The following is a 21,250-nucleotide window of genomic DNA, read 5'->3' as shown; positions in this document are numbered from 1 at the left end:
TTTCTGAAATATTTTTGAAAACAGTAATTATTTTTGCAGTTCTTAGAAAAAAGTCACACCAATGAAAGTAATTTCAAGATAAGGAAATATTCACAGTCATGCTATTCACCAGACTATTCATGACTTTTACGTAAAAAAAAAAAAAAAAAACATACATACATTTTTATTCATATCTAGTAGACAAGTCCATGATTTTGGTTATTTGCAATGCAAAGGCTTTATAACCAAAATATTATTTCAATTCACAGTTTAGAGATTAAAGGCAACTGCTTTACGATTCTAACATTTGGGCTTAACCAGCTGAACAATAACCAAAATAACTATAGTAATAACCATGTGCTTTCCTGGTTCAGGAAAACTGCCAAAACCCATTTTCTAGGCTCTTAGAATTGGCTTATTTTGGGAAAAAACAATCCTGAATCAAAGGTTGTGTTGTTACAGAAGTGCAGTATTTATTTGAAATATTTTGTTTAATATAGTTTATAACACTCTGTTGCAAATGTGTATTTTAACTACCAAAGAAAAAAGAAAACGAACAACACACACCACAAGATAAGCAATATGCCTATACAAACAGACAAAGCTTGATGAAGGAACATGGCAAACACTGGGGTATATATATACACACACACACAAACTAACGGGGAAATGAGACACAGCTAAAAACAATCAGGAAAAGAAGGGAGACAAAACAAGAACTTCAAATTAAAATTTCAACATAACCTAGCACACCTTACTGGCTGCTAGGGAAGTCCAATATATGTTACAGAGCCCCCTCTTTTAAAGGCTGGCTTCTGATGCCCAACAAGGGAAAAACATTCTTAGAGGGTGAGGGCAGGCAAGAAGCAGGCTCCAGGACCAGTAGAGTGGGCGACCACGGTGGAGCAGGAGACCACGTGGAATTGGAAGTGCCGTCGGGTGACCAGGAGACCATGAGAGATCCAGTAGACAGCCAGGAGACCACAAAGGATCCAGCAGATGACCAAGGGACAGGCGATGGTGGATCTGGTGGCCAAGAACTAGAAGACCAAGGTGGTGCTGACAGATCTGGAGACTCTGGTGGTGACTACGGACCAGACGACTGTGGAGAGGGCAAGGAAAAGGCAACAGGAGACTCTTGCGAAGGCAAGGACAAGCCAACGGTGGACTCTGGCGAGGGCAAGGACAAGGAAACGGGACTCTGGCGAGGTCAAAGCTAGGGGCCTCTGTCGTGGGGACCTCTGGGACCACCAGAGCAGGGAGGGGAGGGGACTGCCATGGAGACTCACTCTATATACATATGAATGAGAAAAAGCATAATGCTAATTATGTCTGCTTTAATCCTGCCGACTTTTAGTTAAAATAGCCAATTATCTGCTTGACAGAAGCATCATAACCCTCTGTATGGTGGCTTTAAGAATAGAAGTCCTGCTTTATAGTTAAAAGAGCCTGTTTGATAGACACATTGTCTGTCTGTTTAGTCGAGAATCAGCTTGACAAATAGCTTTTCTTTTTTACTCTCTTTTTGCATTTGAGCTAAAGAAGCACAATATACCATTGTCAGATTTTATTGATTATTCAAAATATGTTATTTGAACGTAATATTGATCACCATTTTTTTTAGATTTTCAAATGTTCTCATTCAAGTAATGTACTTTACTTACGAGTAACCTAACTTGCCTTAAATGGACTTTGGAGTTACTCAGAAACTCCAGTTTGATTAGTGAATTGATGTATGTGTTACACTGACAGCACATCATTTAAAAGAACGATTCATTTGTAAATCTGAGATGACTATTGCTGAAGTATAAATACATCATCTTTCTTTCCCTCTCTTTGTTGAACACTTGTACTAACAGAGATCCCTGTAAGGTTCATGGTAGATCACAACAATCCAACCACATGTTGGCCTATACAGTATTACACAACTGGTTGTAGTAATTGCATTATCACATTTATGCACTTACCTTTCCAAATAGGGGGAGATCAGGGAGTGTTGGAACACATTTTATTTCAAGGTCTGTAACTGAGTTTTTTTGTTGTTCTTTTTTTTTTGCTCAATGAGTCTCAAACCTGGGCCTCAAGGCCTATAATATTGCCATATTTATCTGTTAGAAATGAAAGTTGTTAAGAAATCTAGTAAATTAGAGTCAAGTACAAAGACCACCCTCCCCATCTGGTCAGCCATGATATTTCTTTCTTTCTTTCCTTCTTTCTTTCTTTCTTTCTTTCTTTTTGTAGGTGAAAACCTTGTGATCTTTTATATCAAATTAAAAAAGAGAACCAGCTGATTCACGTAACATTTGTTAACATGATTGCAAATCGAATTATAAACATTTCTCACCTCAAAAAAAATTTTTTGTCATGTAAATAATTTATGTTAAAGACGTACAACTCACCTCGGTAGACTGGTGGTCAAGTACAATAGTGATTTCACCGCTGTATTCAATTTCTAACTAGTGAAATTGATGGTGTCACCCCAAGCTAATCTTCCCCAATCTTCCCTATCTTCAAAAATGAGAGCCACTAGTAAAAAGATGCATCTCTCATTCCTTATTAAAATCAATAGGAAATCAAGATTTTGAGAGATTTCTGTGTCAGTGGTTTTTGAAGAAAGTCTCAGATGTCCCAAATGACCTCAACTGACTTCAGACATACAGTGCATCCGGAAAGTATTCACAGCGCTTCACTTTTTCCACATTTTGTTGTGTTACAGCCTTATTCCAAAATTGATTAAATTCATTATTTTCCTCAAAATTCTACAAACAATACCCCATAATGACAATGTGAAAGAAGTTTGTTTGAAATCTTTGCAAATTTATTAAAAATAAAAAACGAAAAAAATCACATGTACATAAGTATTCACAGCCTTTGTCATGACACTCAAAATTGAGCTCAGGTTTATCCTGTTTCCACTGATCATCCTTGAGATGTTTCTACAACTTGACTGCAGTCCACCTGTGGTAAATTCAGTTGATTGGACATGATTTGGAAAGGCACACACCTGTCTATATAAGGTCCCACAGTTAACAGTGCATGTCAGAGCACAAACCAAGCCATGAAGTCCAAGGAATTGTCTGTAGACCTCCGAGACAGGATTGTATCGAGGCACAGATCTGGGGAAGGGTACAGAAAAATTTCTGCAGCATTGAAGGTCCCAATGAGCACAGTGGCCTCCATCATTCGTAAATGGAAGAAGTTTGAAACCACCAGGACTCTTCCTAGAGCTGGCCGCCTGGCCAAACTGAGCGATCGGGGGAGAAGGGCCTTAGTTAGGGAGGTGACTAAGAACCCGATGATCACTCTGACAGAGCTCCAGCATTTCTCTGTGGAGAGAGGAGAACCTTCCAGAAGAACAACCATCTCTGTAGCACTCCACCAATCAGGCCTGTATGGTAGAGTGGCCAGATGGAAGCCACTCCTCAGTAAAAGGCACATGACAGCCCGCCCGGAGTTTGCCAAAAGGCACCTGAAGGACTCTCAGACCATGAGAAACAAAGATTGAACTCTTTGGCCTGAATGGCAAGCGTTATGTCTGGAGGAAACCAGGCACCACTCATCACCTGGCCAATACCATCCCTACAGTGAAGCATGGTGGTGGCAGCATCATGCTGTGGGGATGTTTTTCAGCGGCAGGAACTGGGAGACTAGTCAGGATCGAGGGAAAGATGAATGCAGCAATGTACAGAGACATCCTTGATGAAAACCTGCACCAGAGCGCTCTGGACCTCAGACTGGGGCGAAGGTTCATCTTCCAACAGGACAACGACCCTAAGCACACAGCCAAGATAACAAAGGAGTGGCTCCGGGACAACTCTGTGAATGTCCTTGAGTGGCCCAGCCAGAGCCCAGACTTGAACCCGATTGAACATCTCTGGAGAGATCTGAAAATGGCTGTGCACCGACGCTCCCCATTCAACCTGATGGAGCTTGAGAGGTCCTGCAAAGAAGAATGGGAGAAACTGCCCCAAAATAGGTGTGCCAAGCTTGTAGCATCATACTCAAAAAGACTTGAGGCTGTAATTGGTGCCAAAGGTGCTTCAACAAAGTATTGAGCAAAGGCTGTGAATACTTATGTACATGTGATTATATATTTATTTATTTATTTATTTATTTTTTATAAATTTGCAAAGATTTCAAACAAACCTCTTTCATGTTGTCATTATGGGGTATTGTTTGTAGAATTTTGAGGAAAATAATGAATTTAATCCATTTTGGAATAAGGCTGTAACATAACAAAATGTGGAAAAAGTGAAGCGCTGTGAATACTTTCCGGATGCACTGTAGCCTTCTTCATTGCCACCACATAGATAAGAGAAAAATGAAAGATAGCTCAACAAAAATCACTGATTAATTAGCACTCAACAGGGCACCAATCCATAACATACAAATTGCATGAATACCCTCAGTCAATGTCTTTTCAATTTTAAGATGCCCAAATTAGACACATAATATGTTGTTTTGTTTTTAATTATTCTCAGCACCGACCAGTGGGTTTTCTTACAATCTCCATGGTTACAGGGCAGGTCACAGGGGAAGTGGAGACAGGATGTGGTTTCTGAGGTGAGGAAGCTATTTATTTGCCTCAGTGCAGCTAAAACATTCTGTCTGCTGTAACCAAAATGTCTACTAACTTTCTCAACTAAGCAGTTAACAGTTTAAAAGCTTTATTACAGTCCATCTGGAAATAAATAAATACAAACAGAACTTAAATAAAAACGAGTTTTGATGAATACAGCACTTGTTATCCAACAATACAACAAGCATGAGACATGCATTTATTTTATAAGATTAATGATTGGCTGGATCCTACAAATTAGATGTAGGCTGTATATATACTTATATATATATATATATATAAGTATATTTAGAATCATACATGGTTTTCATGTGACTGGAGGTTCCTTAATGTTGAGTTTCGATTGTCATGCATAAAGGCTAGCCTATATTCTCCACATTGTACAACTTTGCAAGGGGTCGTGTTGTGTGCCACAGTAAATACTGGTTTGCACCTCTGCACCTCGATCATTGTTAAATTTATAAGCACCACCAGCTATCAGGGCTTTCGGTTTCATCCTGGTGTTTGCCATTGGTCGAATTCCTGCATCAAAGTGGCACATGAGGAGGAGCGGATTGTTGTGACGCATAACATTTCCAGTTAAAGACTGCCCTTTTCATGACTCTCCAAGGAAATGGACGATAGCAATACTTCGCCGACTTCACCTAGTTAAAAAAAAAAGGTTTTGTATATTTTTGACTTAATCTGGCATGACAAAAAGTTTCAGGAGAGAAATAAAGCAGGATGCTGGATCTCCATGAGTAGAGGTAAGTTCACACACTCTCGTCTGTAAAGTCTCCGCGCGGAATCATTGATCTGTATCTCTAATGTGGCATTTTCAACTGTGGGCGTAGAGAGGTTGTAGCCTGCCGTAGGGTGGGAAAATGTCAGTAACGTCACGCAGTTTTGCCTTCTTTTGTGGTCTAGTTATCTGCGGTCGCTACTGGCATTAATAATACACCTGTATTTAAAATGTTTTGCCCCGATATGTGGTTTTGTTTTGATCTCGTTAATGTAGGCACTATTGCGCAACAGGTTACTGTAAGATAGTGCGGTTAAGTTAGTTTTCTATTTGACATAAATATACCAATTATTGTCGTGATTGTGCCTCACATTTTCAACCAAACCAACTTAGAAATTCATGAATAGGTTTTCTTTGCTAGCACAAAGCTGAATTTAAAAAAATATTTTTTTCATATCAGTTTTATTAGCCCTATAATCAATTAAACAATTTAACCATTTGACATTATGACATCACAACAAATATGAAATGTTGTTAAAAATATCCCTTTCATGACACAAGGCTCTGTTTGTGGAATTTACATTCTATATGTTTTCAACTAAATATAGTAGTGTAAATGTTTGTAATATTCTAATACCATTAAACTCAATGACCGTTTGACCTATAGAGACATGAAACCAACTGTAAAACACTCAGAATATTATTCTTCATATAGCACAAGACTTGTTTTTGGGAGTACACATTCAGTACATACGGTCATTGAGTAAAATCAAAGTTCATCTAAACTCCACATTTTTCTTGGTCGAATAATGTTGTGTTCATAGACAGAAATTAATAACCCTCTTGTCTCTTCCACACTTCCCCCTCCTTTCTAATCAGTCTAGCCAGTGTTTTTGATGAAGTGATACGGACTGCTTGAGCGCACCCTACAGCGGCCATGAAGCACGACAACTCGAGGCACTGGAGGACATGTCAGCAGAGCGCTAATTTATTGCTGGTGAGACAGCATTTGCAAAGCATTTACTCAACAAGACGTCATTTTTAAAAGACTATTATTTAAAAACTTCTTAAAGGCAAATACTTCTGCAGAAGGTTATATTTTTAAGTTTTTCATCATGAAGTTGACTATAAGTGGCATTTTGATTGATCAATTTTGGTGACGTAATGTGTTCCAGAACATCCCCTTCATTCCCCTTCATATAGGAATTTTATTTTTAACGATAACAATACAAAATCATGTTTAAAGGTGCACTCAGTAAATTTGTCTTTGTGTCATCTTGGACTTACATGCAGCATCATTCAGAATCAATAGTTTTCATTTTCAGATGTCATTGTAGATATTTAGTATTCACTGTCAGCCATGATTACTTTAATCAATGAGTGAAAGTGTCCAAGAACAGGATGGTTACTGAGATTAAGCTACTAGTATTCGGCTGGTCATGTGATTCTAACATGGCAGCCCCCATGTGCAGACCCTCTCCATGTAGAATAAAACAGCTTTTAAAAGGTTACTGATATGACTGGAGTCTTCATTTTAATGTGAGTGCTCATGATTTTATACAAATATTGCAAAATTACAATTCATGCCTTTAGGAGTTAAACTTTTTTAATGAGGAAAAAATTACTGAATGCACCTTTAATAGCCAAATTACTGGTGAAAAACTACACTACCCATAAACCTGAAGAAAGATCCACCAATCAGTGAAGTCGCTGTTACCATGAAAACTGCAAAAGAGATCAGCAGTGATCAGCCACTCCCATGAAGCATTGCAAATGACGTAATCGAATTGAGTCTTGATGATGATAATCTAAGGTGAAAATGTTTTGTTATTTTGATTCAAATACATCATTTGCAATTCTTCATAGGATGAGTAGTTTATTATTTAAAAAAAAATGAAGAAAAAAAGGTATGCACATCCAACCTATGTTGGACACAGGTGCAAGACACAATGCAGTCAACAAAGAAAAAATGGTAAGTGTTCCCACACTGATTTATTGTTCCAAAAATACTTTATTGGCTCACACTTGCAATGTTTCGACCAATTGGTCTTCGTCGAAGACCAAATGGTAGAAACGTTGCAAGTGTAAATACTGTTTAAGAGTTTTTTGAAATCCCTATGGGTGGGTGTTGTTTTCTATATTGGGAATGCTCAGAATTGAACACTCAGTAACTGAATACTGTACAGTATAGACTGTAGGCTATACTGCATACTATTTATTTAAAATTGAATGTAAAGCAGTATGCAGTATGCAATGATAAACATTTCAATTTTCAAATGACCTCATCACATTGCATGCTAAATTAAACAGAATCTGATCAAGTAAAAAAGAAGTTGTTTAAAATCATGACTGATATTTCTTCCGATTCTTTTGTCACATTGGACATGGAAGGTCAAGTAGAGAGCATTGTATTGAGTGATACAATATTCCATACATTGTGCTTTGTTGTATACTGCACAGTTTGTTGCAGGTCATCCAGATATTCCATGCATACAGAAAATGTGCATACTGTGCAGTGTGCACAGTACACATACTACATACACTACTGCAGAAATAGAAAGAGTAGTGTGGTAGTTTGTAATTCTGAACATCCCCTGACATTTCTAACCCAAATGATCATGTGTTCCCCACTAGGTTCTAATCAGCCAATCATATGCAATATTAGATCCTGCATTCAGTGGAGGCGGGGCTGTGCAAAGAAATTGTTCTAGCAGTGAATACTGGAATCCTGCAGGATTCTGCTGTGATAAATGTCATCCAGGTATCACAAAATTAATTTACTATTATAGTGACCAAATCTTTAGGTTATAGTTATCAGCAGCAAGTTTTTGTCTGTTATGGTGGCAGTGTGTGCAAAACACCATACTCACAGATGATGTAGCAACAGGGTGTATTTTCCAGTGAAAACTGAGCAATGTTTCTCTTTCCCCTTCTTTACACTTGTTTTCTTAGGGTTTAAGTTGAAAGAGGTATGCCCTAAATCAGGCACAAGGTCCACATGTGTTCAATGCGGGGATGGGACATACAGAGAGAATTCAAACAATTTTGAAAATTGTTTCACTTGTCGGCACTGCAGAAAACGTAATTTTATTATTTATATAAAAAAATGTTTTTCTTGTTACTAACCTTTTTTTAATGTGTGGGAGACAAAAAGGATAAATTATCTAACAATGAAAATACTGTCATCATTTACTCACCTTCATGTTGTTCCAAACCTCTTGACTTTCTTACTTCCATGGAACACAAAAAGAGATGTTAGGCGGAAAGTTAACCTCAGTCACCATTTATTTTCATTGCATCTTTTTTCCTCATTTGAAAGTGAATGGTGACTAAGAATAACATTCTGCATAACATCTCCTTTTTAGTTTTTGTTGTTTCTTATTTTATTATGTGTCTGTCACTCACAGCCCATGCAGTGGTGAAGTCACGATGTAGGAGCAATAGCAATACTGTGTGTGGATGCAAGTCTGGATACTACATGAAGATAATTGACCCTTTGACGTGGGAATGTGTTCCCTGTAGGGTTTGTGGACATGGGCAGACTATAACTGGAGGATGTAAGTCCCTCAAGCATCATACATTTAAGCATAATATAATTAAGATAAGTTATTTTTTAATTATGTGTTCATATTGCAGAATAGATTTTGTAAATGTTTTCATTTTCATCAGGTATTGGGGAAAATAATACCAAGTGTGAATGCAAAGAAAAACATTACGCTATGAGCAAAAACTCCTGTAAACCATGTGTTGAGTAAGTCTCACTACATTATTCTTCAGTACTCTGATGACATTTTACTCATTATAGTGAGGAGCCACAAGCTAATGAATGCACTAACCTGCTTTTAGAAATGAACAAGCCTGCAAGCTTTGCTGTCCTGGGAATTTTAGATTGAACTAGTTTTGAGAGTCTAAATAAATAACACTATTTAAGACATGCAAATTCTATATAGTGAGAATGTTTGCAAATGTTTTGTAACATAAAATAAGTATCTTAATGTAAATTTTATACAGGATGTGTTCCCTGCAAATACATGGACCTTTAAACACTTGAAGTTGGTCCCTTATACTGTAGCAATGACAGTCTTTTGCCAGCTTAATATGCAAAGACATTAGAAAAGATATTAGAAAGATAAGTTAGCCATTTGTAGGTTGATTCTCCAAAAGTGTAAACATTGTAGCATTGTGGCGTGAGTTTGGAGCAGGTCTTGTCTGAAATCGGTCATTATTTTTGCAATTCCATTTGTTGACTCTAGTGGCCTAGAAATTAGACACTTCACGTTTAATATATATATATATATATATACAGGTGCATCTCAATAAATTAGAATGTCGTGGAAAAGTTCATTTATTTCAGTAATTCAACTCAAATTGTGAAACCCGTGTATTAAATAAATTCAATGCACACAGACTGAAGTAGTTTAAGTCTTTGGTTCTTTTAATTGTAATGATTTTGGCTCACTTTTAACAAAAACCCACCAATTCACTATCTCAAAAAATTAGAATACATCATAAGACCAATAAAAAAAACATTTTTAGTGAATTGTTGGCCTTCTGGAAAGTATGTTCATTTACTGTATATGTACTCAATACTTGGTAGGGGCTCCTTTTGCTTTAATTACTGCCTCAATTCGGCGTGGCATGGAGGTGATCAGTTTGTGGCACTGCTGTGGTGGTATGGAAGCCCAGGTTTCTTTGACAGTGGCCTTCAGCTCATCTGCATTTTTTGGTCTCTTGTTTCTCATTTTCCTCTTGACAATACCCCATAGATTCTCTATGGGGTTCAGGTCTGGTGAGTTTGCTGGCCAGTCAAGCACACCAACACCATGGTCATTTAACCAACTTTTGGTGATTTTGGCAGTGTGGGCAGGTGCCAAATCCTGCTGGAAAATGAAATCAGCATCTTTAAAAAGCTGGTCAGCAGAAGGAAGCATGAAGTGCTCCAAAATTTCTTGGTAAACGAGTGCAGTGACTTTGGTTTTCAAAGAACACAATGGACCAACACCAGCAGATGACATTGCACCCCAAATCATCACAGACTGTGGAAACTTAACACTGGACTTCAAGCAACTTGGGCTATGAGCTTCTCCACCCTTCCTCCAGACTCTAGGACCTTGGTTTCCAAATGAAATACAAAACTTGCTCTCATCTGAAAAGAGGACTTTGGACCACTGGGCAACAGTCCAGTTCTTCTTCTCCTTAGCCCAGGTAAGACGCCTCTGACGTTGTCTGTGGTTCAGGAGTGGAATACGACAACTGTAGCCAAATTCCTTGACATGTCTGTGTGTGGTGGCTCTTGATGCCTTGACCCCAGCCTCAGTCCATTCCTTGTGAAGTTCACCCAAATTCTTGAATCGATTTTGCTGGACAATCATAAGGCTGCGGTTCTCTCGGTTGGTTGTGCATCTTTTTCTTCAACACTTTTTCCTTCCACTCAACTTTCTGTTAACATGCTTGGATACAGCACTCTGTGAACAGCCGGCTTCTTTGGCAATGAATGTTTGTGGCTTACCCTCCTTGTGAAGGGTGTCAATGATTGTCTTCTGGACAACTGTCAGATCAGCAGTCTTCCCCATGATTGTGTAGCCTAGTGAACCAAACTGAGAGACCATTTTGAAGGCTCAGGAAACCTTTGCAGGTGTTTTGAGTTGATTTGCTGATTGGCATGTCACCATATTCTAATTTTTTGAGATAGTGAATTGGTGGGTTTTTGTTAAATGTGAGCCAAAATCATCACAATTAAAAGAACCAAAGACTTAAACTACTTCAGTCTGTGTGCATTGAATTTATTTAATACACGGGTTTCACAATTTGAGTTGAATTACTGAAATAAATGAACTTTTCCACGACATTCTAATTTATTGAGATGCACCTGTATATATTAGCATTAGATACCAAAAACTAAATAAAGTTATGATATGTTCTTCATGCCTTGCAGATGTCGTAAGGGGTGTGAACACATGTGCATCTCCAGCACTCCACGTAATGCTGTTAGATCTGTCAGCCCAACTGATTCTACGAGTAAGTACTGATTAACATTAGTGGTCGACTGATATGGGTTTTTTAATGGTCGATGCCGATATCCAGAGAGCAGGGTGGCCGATAGGCCGATACAATGCCGATATATCACACAATTTAATATAGTAAATAACAAACATAAAATTGCTAAAAAATTATAATAAACTCTTATTTAGCACTATATTTACTCAATTTCACACAAAACAAAAAAATAATATTGTTTTTTAAATGGTAGATAGCAGTTTCTTCAGATTTCTGTTTAGTCATCAAATTTGAGTCATTTATTTGCACATGAAGAAAATGTTAATATATTATATTAGGACACACAGTAGTCCAGCAACCATGGTTTGCATGTCCACGTTAGCAATCGCATTTACTCAAAAAATATCAAGCCAATTGTACATACAGTGCATAGCGAATAAGACATTTACTTATAGCACACGTGACATGCTTTTACCTTGGGCTGTATCTGAAAATGTGGACAGCTGACTTGCTACCTTGCTGCCTAATCAGTTATTGGCTTAACTGACAGCTGTTTTGAATGAATGGAACTCTTAAGGAAACTGGTCTCCGAACAGTTTGAAAAGCACCTTATTTTCTTCGTACCTCCATATAAAGCCTCTGGAGGCAGCATTTTCCTGGTTTTGGATGCAGCCTTGAAGTTACACTCACGTGCTCGTGCAGATCCAGTGCGAGCAGCAACCACCTGACAGTTTAAACGGCCTGGATCACCTGCTTGGATCGTCGTCATGATTTGTGAATCAGAGGAACTTTTGATCCTGATCCTGAAGTTTTGATTCTGGCTGGTAGAATATGTGCTTCAGAGGAAGATATTAGATGAGCGCTCGACGTGAAGAAAACGCTGGATTTTCGTGAGGTTCGTGAATTACATCTGTTTAAACAAGATATCTGCTTATTAGCAGATGGTATATAATAGAAGTTTTATTGATATTTGCCTTTTATCATTAGAAAAGAATGTTAAAAGTGACAGGGAACTGTTGAGGGTAGACTGTTAGAATACGTGCTTTAGAGGTAAATAAATGAGCGCTCCACAGGACGCTGGATCTGCTGAAGTTGTGTGAGGTTGGTTTATTACATCTGTTTAAACGAGATATGTGCATATCTTGGTATATGATATTAGTTTTATTGATATTTGCCTTTTTATCATTAGACAAGATAGTTAAAGGGAACTGTTGAGGAGAGAGAGGGAGAATGAAACAGGTGAGCACTTTAACATTATGAGCTCAAACGCATCTGCCGCGGCTCTGATATGCGGACCGTTTAAATGACACTGTGTTGCACACCGCTCTATTATTGTAGTAAAACGTTGGCACGTATCAACAAAACGAACCGTGACTGGTTGTTTACATGTCTCAGTCGCTTCACATGCAAGCAGGTGATTTCCGGCAACCTCAAGAAAAAAATTTACAAAACGGGAAATTTTATCATCCGATGCGATTAAATCTGCCGATATTTTGACTTTTTTAATTATCGGCCTTGCGATATATATCAGTCGACCACTAATTAACATCCATTAGAAAGGGGGTTCATGCAATCAGCATTTTAACACGACATACTTTGGCTTCAGAATTTCAGAATGTAAACTGTAAAATGTGGTAACCTTCAGTTGTTACCTTTAAAGGGATAGTTCACCCAAATATGAAAATTCTCTCATCATTTACTCACCCTTATGCCATGTGTATGACTTTCTTTCTTCTGCAGAATACAAACAAAGATTTCTAGAAGACTATCTCAGCTCTGTAGGTCCATACAATGCAAGTGAATGGTGATCAGGCCTTTGAAGCTCCAAAAACCAGATAAAGTCAGCATAAACATAATTCATGACTCCAGTGGTTTAATCAATGTCTTCTGAAACGATCCAGTTGGTTTTGGGTAAGAACAGACCAAAATGTAACTCCTTTTTCGCTGTACATCTTGTCTTTGCAGTCCTATAACGCCATCTAGCACTCTGCGCATACTTCAAGCAATAGGAAGTATAATCGAGCTTGAAATCATGATTGTGCCTAGTAGGGTTGCACGGTATACGGTAGCTACGATATATTGCGATACCAAAAAAACTAAAACGGTGCGATATCATCTTGTTGCTGATTTCTGTACCATTTTACAGTATATTGTCATTAGCAAAATCTTAGGAGATGTAAATGTTTTGAGATGAAATCATTAACAATTTCGATATGGCCAAGTGTGATCATTAAACAGCAGAAATAATATACAGTCCCATTCGCTGCGTGCTACAGAATGAATGACAGGTGCCGCTCTGCTCTATATACTTCACACACACAGACGCATGAATGCGCGGACACACACAAATGCAACACACCCTACTGGTGCTTGATTTTCATGCAGTGTGTTTAGTGTATAAAAGGTTGTGAACACTCAAATCTCCTTCTCCGGTGCAGCTCGGAGATTTTAGCTCACGAGTCACGACAGGAGTATAACAGCATTAATGGGAAGTTTGATATAACTAACCCATCAAATAAAGAAAGAACTCAAACGTGTCAAAATAAAAGTCCCGCTAAAATAAAAGCTCTATTTATGCCTGAAAATTGAAGACAGAAAAATATAACTAGTTTATAAAAATTTACTATTCAAAAAGTTGCAGTAATACTCATAATAACAGTAGTATAGTATTAAACAGTTGTATTATGATTGTTATGATTATTATCATCTGTAAGCAATATCACAAAAGTGTACTCAATATTAGCATGTTGTGATTCAGCTTTCTGCCTTCAGATTTTTTTTCATTAATGTTTTCATCAATACTGTAAAGCTCTGTTGTGCAGCATATTATTTTACCAAAAAATAATAATAATGAATTATTATATTTTAATTTGATTAAAGCTGCATGTATTAATCATAAAACATTTCATATGGAATCAAGAAAAATTTAAATGGAAAACACAGAATCTGTGAAGACTTTATGCAGTTCTTTTAATCGTCATTTTCTGTGTAATTTCATAAAAAATATGAGGTTTTTATTTGTTGCATAAGTATCGATTTAGTATCGATGCCGAGGTACCAGGGCTGGCATCGTACAGAAGCCAAAATTTTGGTAACGGAGCAACCCTAGTGCCTAGAGACTGCAATTGCAAAATATACAGTGAAAAAGGAGTTATATTTTGATCTGTTCTTACCCAAAACCAACTGTATCGTTTCAGAAGACATTGATTTAACCACTGGAATCATATGGATTACTTGTATGCTGATTGTATCTCCTTTTTGGAGTTTCAAAAGTCTGATTACAATTCACTTGCATTGAAAGGATCTACAGAGCTGAGATGTTCTTCTAAAAATCTTAAATTTTGTTCATCAGAAGAAAGAAAGTTATACACATCTGGGATGCCATGAAGGCAAGTAAATGATGAGACAGTTTTCATTTTTGGGTGAACTATCCCTTAAAAGTTAGTTTTGTTGGTGTAACCTTATGTATTCAGGTGGATTCAGTGATGTCAGATAATAAAGCCAGTTAATTTAGATGTTACCACATGAAGCTCATTTTTAGGTGAACCTTTTTTCAGTGTGAAATGCATACTATCAGCAAAGAGACATGCTGGAAAAAATGCTTCATTTGGTAACATCTAAATTAACTGGTTTGTTTCAAGTCAAAAATATTATTTAACATGTCTAAATAAACCTGACTACATTAGGTTACACCAACAAAACTAATTTTAAGGTCTAGCAATAGCTTCTTAAAGGAATAGTACACCCAAAAATGAAAATTCTCTCATGATTGGCTCACCTTTAAGCCATCCCAGATGTTTATGTCTTTCCTTCTTCAGCAGAACCAAAAAGATTTTTTATAAGCACATTTCAGCTCTGTATATCCATCCAATGCAAGTGAATGGGTGCCAGCTGTTTGACAGTCCAAAAGTCATATTTAGGCAGCATAAAAGTAATCCACATGACTCCAGTCGATCAGTTTATGTCTTCAGAAGCTTTTATGCTGCCTAAATATGCCTGTTGGACCGTCAAACAGCTGGCACCCATTCACTTCCATTGTATGGATATACAGAGCTGAAATGTGCTTATAAAAATCGTCTTTTTGGTTCTGCTGAAAAAGGAAAGACATACACAGCTGGGATGGCTTAAAGGTGAGTAAATCATGAGAGAATTTTTATTTTTGGGTGAACTATTCCTTTATGGCAATAATTACAGGTTACCACTTTGCACAGTGTAGGGCTGAAATGTCTATGAAAGCATGAGTAATCTCGGGAAGTCCCCATCTAGCGTTCAGTTTGTCATAACAGTCTCTGTTTTATCATGTTTGTTTAAATTTGCCCTGCCATGACTAAGCAGTGTGTCTCCACTTTGGCCAAAAACAACACGTGTCTTCAGGCAATCACAGGTCACTTCAGAGGCAAATCTAGTCATTTCCAGTTATTTTAATGTTGTTGTTTTTGTTTCTGATTACACTGATGTTTCAGGCACAGTGCCTCAGATACTGGTCCCCGTTTGCGCATGTATCATGGTTTTAGCAGTGGGAGCCTTTATGATATATGAGGGCATCAGGTTATGGAGAAAGAAAAAACGGGCTTTGTCATCCCAGACGTCATTACCTGATCCTGAGGCAAAGTTTGAAGACAAGGTAAAATGCTTGATTAACCTAAGACGAAAACACCACACTATCCTTTTTCTCATTGCAAATGATTCACGCATGATGGTAAACACAATATTAGTGTTCTTGTTGATAGAAGATGATTCATGTTTGATGATAAATTCACACTAATATTCTAGATCAGGGGTTGTCAACTTTTTCTAAACCAGGGACCCCCCAACCAGACTCTCAGCCAACCCACTGTGTAATATTCCTTTAATAACATTAACAATCATTATGACATCATGCTTGACTAGTGTTTACCTAGTTTCTAATTTAACAAGCTGGACTTTACATCCTTTGCCATGTCCTGATGTCCTTGTGCCATTGTTTTGACCAACAGAGAGAGATATTTACATTTGTATGCTTTTTTAATGATGCAAAATAAGATTAGAGATTTATTCTTTTGACAGTATATTTTAAATAAAGCTATAGAACAAATTCCAAATACATTTTGATATATATCTATATAGATCTATATTAACATGTTTTAATGCGATTAATGTAAAAAGTTGACTGGGTACATTTTTCTTAATGGCTATTAATTTATTTACTGTTATTAAAGCATGAACCAGCATAAACACTTGTTGGAAGGGCGGAACCTTTGTGTTCTCCTGGAGTCTTTACACTGATGCACTTATCCGTGTCAGTGATCAAAATGATGGAGAAAATCGCTCTTAATGCTATTTGATGTACAAAACAACTTGTGATAGAAATCAAGTATTTTTCAGCCTATTTCAGCCATTTTAATTACCACAGAAGCACATCAAGTGTAAACTATGGCCAAAATGCAGAATGAGACGTTTTTGTCTGCAAGCACTTTTCATGTCGAGTTCAAATCAACGCTTGACATTGGCTTTGCCGCCCTGATGCGAATCATGAACGCAGCTTCACGATTGGTGTAAAAAAGCAGATAGCCACAGTCTACAGGCAGATTAATATTGTGTATGAGGAGAGTTTAAGAGATTTAATACCCATTGCAATGAATATGCAACCTATGTGTGGACTAGTTCTTTCAATTAGTCAAACTCTCACTTAGACTTTGGGAAATGTTTAATGTTACTTGAATTGGTGATATTTAAGCGCATTTCTATCTTTATACTGTGGAAGGCTTTGTTTGGGAAATGTTAATAAAGCATTATATTGTTTTGTTTTCTTTCCTAAGATGGAAATAAATGCATTTTGACAGGAAAATAAGTATACTGAGTCAATGTTCATCACATTCAAAATATGTGATTAATCACGATTAACTACAAAAACTTATATATATATATATATATATATATATATATAAGACATTTCTATATGTTTATCAGTCCATGAACCCCATGCAGTTCCTTCACATCTCAGTGATTGAAAACCCTCATTCCAGAGCATTTATTTACCATTTCATGATAATTTAATGTTATGTTACATGTTAATCGATTGATGTTGTTGGGATTATTGTGCTGTTTTTTGCACTTTTTTTCTGAAATGTTACATTTTATGAATGTTCTCCACAGCTGAGGATTGTCGCATTGCCACCAGACAGACTGGAGGAAAGCGTCCCATTCACAAACCAGCCGTGTGAAATGAAACAATGCAGAGAACTTCCAGACTGCATCCCAAGAGAGATCAAAAGTATGTTTGTGTGTGTATTTGTTTCTGTGCACAAATCTCTGGAGGTTTGTTGCCTTGCATTGTAGGGTTGTCACAATATCAGGGACATTTCACAGTTCACAAAACCAGATTTAATACCACTGCAAAAGCAAATATGCTATGGAACACAATCCTTTATTTATATGGTTAAAAATGAATATAAATCTTAAAGTTTTAAAATATAACAATTAATTATTGTTAAAAAAATGATAAATTATTTAATTATAATAAAAAAAAATTGTCATATAGCTGTCAAGTGTTTCTCAGTTAAATAAACATTGCTTTAAATGTTTCTAGCAACTGCTGAAATAAACAGTCAGTATAAAGAACAAAAAAAATAACAAATGATGGAAGGTCTATTAGATTGCATTTATACTGCAAGGCCTAATGCACAGATCTTATATTTTGACCTTTTTGCACACATATAGGACAAAGTGACTGTGTTTTATATAATATAACTCACCAAAATGGCATTTTAACCAAGAAGCACATTTGATAATTGATGCGCTCAGTTGCATTAAGGCGTGAACACTCTTCACAGATCATAGGTGAAAATACACGTTAGCATTCGAAAGTAGGTGTCAGCCAGACAGCCCTTCCGGAATGAGTCAGTGCTCGGTAGAACAGATACAGCAGAAAGACTGCTATCATCATTAGATTTTTGTATTTCAGTATAGACTTGGTACCGAAGTACTAGTACTTTTGACATCCCTAATGCATTGCATTGTGTATATTTCCTACTTGATCTCATGAGAAAAACTTAAATATGCATAAGTTTTTTCAAAAACCACAAACATACCACTGCATACAGTACATTCCACCCATTGAGAATAATCAAGATTAAAGGGGAAGGTTATTAGCTAATAAAGGCTTACATTTTGGTTTGTTTCTCGCACAAAGCTGTTATATTACTTAAGAACACTTGGAGTATCATGCATAAGTTGTATGGAAAAGCACAACCTGAGGGTGAGCAGATATGTATACAGTTTTAGTTTGGCGTTAACTATTCCAATGCAAATACGTATTTGGATGTACAACTGACAGGTTACCCTGTAACTCTACTCCCTTTAGCTCGCAATGCCAAAGTCAAGGGTTCGACTCCCAGGGAACACACAAATTGACAGAATGAACCTTGAATGCACTGTAAATGACTTAAATGCATCTAAAAATTGCTGTGGTCTCCTCTGAGGTTTAATTTTTGATTGAAAATTAATTAAAAAATTAAGCAAGAGGTAGGGTTTGGTATAAGCTTAGGATTTGGGGTTAGGTTTGGTAAAAAATGCATTCATATTGATGGTCTTTGTTTGTAAATCTGATAGAAGAATCTATTTGGAAATATTATTGCCTTTTTAACTTTTTTTTAAAGGCTCATTTGTAAACTACATCAGAACGAATGCATAGTCATATTTTTCTCATGAGACCAAGCTGTATTTTTTTTATTTATTTTTTACTGTTTTAATGATACATGCTGATTATTTCATGTTTGCTATTTGTCTCTCCCTGTTTCTCTCTCTGACTTTCACTCTTTAAGCTCACGAGTTCTCCTACTTTGTGTTGGACGAGGTCCCTGTTGGACGATTTAAAGAACTTGTAAGGCGACTTGGTGTTTCTGAGCAGGAAATTGAAAGGGCAGAACAAGACCACCGATCCTTTAAAGATGCCCAGTACCAGATGCTGAAGGTTTGGAGTGACAGTGGGAGTGGAGAGAACAACGTTGTGTCATGTCTCCTCATCCAGATGTTAATAGACACACTGAAAACCATGTATTTAGCTGGCTGTGCAGATAGCATTGAAAACAAGTTTCTTTCACGGGACAGAAGTTGTTCATCCTGAGGCCATTGAAGGTGAATGGAGAAAAGGGCATTAAAAGATATATTAAGGGGATAGTTTATCCCCCCCCACAAAAAAAAAAAAAAAAAAATGTCAGAATTTACTCATCCTCATGTCCTTAAAAGGAAAAGGAAAATTATAAAGAATATCGTTGTCCCTCTTTTCAATACAATGGCAATGTGATTCCACTTTCAAGCTTCAAAAAGGACCCAAAAGGATCATAAAAGTAGTCCATGTGACTCATGTGGCATATTAGTATTCAGAAGGCGTACATACAATTTTGATGAGAAAAAACCAGACAAGTCATTATTCACTGAAAATCTTAAAGGAATAGTTCCCCCAAAATTAAAATTCTCTCATCATTTACTCACCCTCATGCTTTCTTCTGCTGAACACAAACATTTTAGAAGAATATTTCAGCTCTGTGGATCCATACAATGCAAGTGAATGGTGATCAGACCTTTGAAGCTCCAAGAAGCAGATAAAGTCAGCATAAAAGTAATCCATACAACTCCAGTGGTTAAATCTATATCTGGGATAAGACCAAATTGTGACTCCTTTTTCACTGTACATCTTGACAGCAGTCTCCTTAGCAATCATGATTTCAAGCTCGTTTACACTGTGTAACTGTGAAGTGTAACTGAGCTTGAAATCATGATCGCGCCTAGAGACTGCAATGGCAAGATGTACAGTGAAAAAAGAGTTACATTTTGGTCTGTTCACACCCAAAACCAACTGGATTGCTTCAGAAGACGTGGATGAAACCACTGGAGTCTTATGGATTACTTTTATGCTGACATTATTTCCTTTTAAGAGCTTTTGGAGTTCTGGTCACCATTCACTTGCATTGTATGGACCTATAGAGCAGATGAGTAAATGATGAGCGAATTTAAATTTTTGGGTGAACTATCTATTTAACATAATCACATGTTCATGAGAGACACTCACTTACTCGCTCAAAGCAAGTTCGCATGGACTATTTTCATTATAGTTATGCATTCTTTTGATGCTTGAAAACGGAATCACTATCCACTGCCATTGTAAAAAAAGAAAAGAAAGGACGGGATCATTTTTTGTTTCCCAGATGAAAGAAAGTCATTTACTACATTTTAATTTTGAGGTGAACTATTCTTTTAAACTTCCACTAAGTACCATGCCTCAGAGATTTCACACTAAAAATGTTCCTTGGCTTTCTTTTTTTTGAATGAACATAGCATAGATCTGTGTTATGCTTTGATGCATTATTAAGTCTTTTCTATGAGGGCTGTAATAGTTTATATATCTGAATGAGGGTGGTGATGTGTAGTTTTAGTTTTGATTGTATGAATGGATGTCTAACTCTTGCAAGTTTCTACAAATGTTACTCATATGTGTAATGGAGAAGCCAAATATTGTATTTTGAATATAATAGGGTAAATAATAATAATAATAAAAAAAGAAATTATATTTTGAATAAAGAAATTCATTACCGTAATGCATCTGGATATTTCACTTTTGGGTTTTTTGTCATTCCCATTATTTTCAATGGCGGTTTTAGATGAATTACATTAGATTCTCAATACTGTCATGTAGTACTGTAAATTACTGTAAAAAAGTAGGCTTATCTAAAGATTTTAAAAACAATCAACATAAATTAAAGAAAATATAATATTACCATGATGTATAGAAAATTTATATTTTATATAATATATAATTATTTTTTTCTCAGTTCAGTAATTACAATGAGATAATATTTTTTCATTATGGTAATGGGGGGCTGTGCATGAAAATGCAAAAACATTGCAAAAAAAATTATGAATGCCCTAAAATATGCTAAATATATATATATATATATATATATTATTATTTTTTATTTTTTTTTTTTTTTTTCTTG

At 36.6% G+C, this 21,250-nt stretch overlaps 1 protein-coding gene across 1 annotated transcript; it reads left to right on the top strand.

Annotated features, from left to right (window-relative positions):
* Positions 1-5,135: 5,135 nt before the first annotated feature.
* Positions 5,136-20,861, top strand: LOC127453741 (tumor necrosis factor receptor superfamily member 1A-like). Its single transcript, XM_051720393.1, has 10 exons — positions 5,136-5,304; positions 6,159-6,276; positions 7,914-8,040; positions 8,232-8,360; positions 8,687-8,836; positions 8,949-9,030; positions 11,215-11,297; positions 15,740-15,900; positions 17,412-17,529; positions 19,079-20,861. Exons 2-10 carry the CDS (start codon positions 6,217-6,219, stop codon positions 19,378-19,380), a joined length of 1,212 nt encoding a protein of 403 aa, XP_051576353.1. The 5' UTR covers positions 5,136-5,304; positions 6,159-6,216; the 3' UTR covers positions 19,381-20,861.
* Positions 20,862-21,250: the final 389 nt, after the last annotated feature.

Source organism: Myxocyprinus asiaticus, chromosome 16, assembly GCF_019703515.2.
Source record: "Myxocyprinus asiaticus isolate MX2 ecotype Aquarium Trade chromosome 16, UBuf_Myxa_2, whole genome shotgun sequence".
Taxonomy (NCBI): domain Eukaryota; kingdom Metazoa; phylum Chordata; class Actinopteri; order Cypriniformes; family Catostomidae; genus Myxocyprinus; species Myxocyprinus asiaticus.
The sequence above is the reverse complement of the archived record's forward strand: the minus strand, read 5'-3'. Positions and strand labels throughout refer to the sequence as shown.

Coding starts and splice junctions, on each gene's coding strand:
- LOC127453741 (XM_051720393.1), top strand. CDS start 6,217: ATGAAGCACGACAACTCGAGGCACTGGAGGACATGTCAGCAGAGCGCT. Junction 11,298..15,739: donor CAGCCCAACTGATTCTACGA/GTAAGTACTGAT, acceptor CTGATGTTTCAG/GCACAGTGCCTCAGATACTG. Junction 17,530..19,078: donor CATCCCAAGAGAGATCAAAA/GTATGTTTGTGT, acceptor TCACTCTTTAAG/CTCACGAGTTCTCCTACTTT.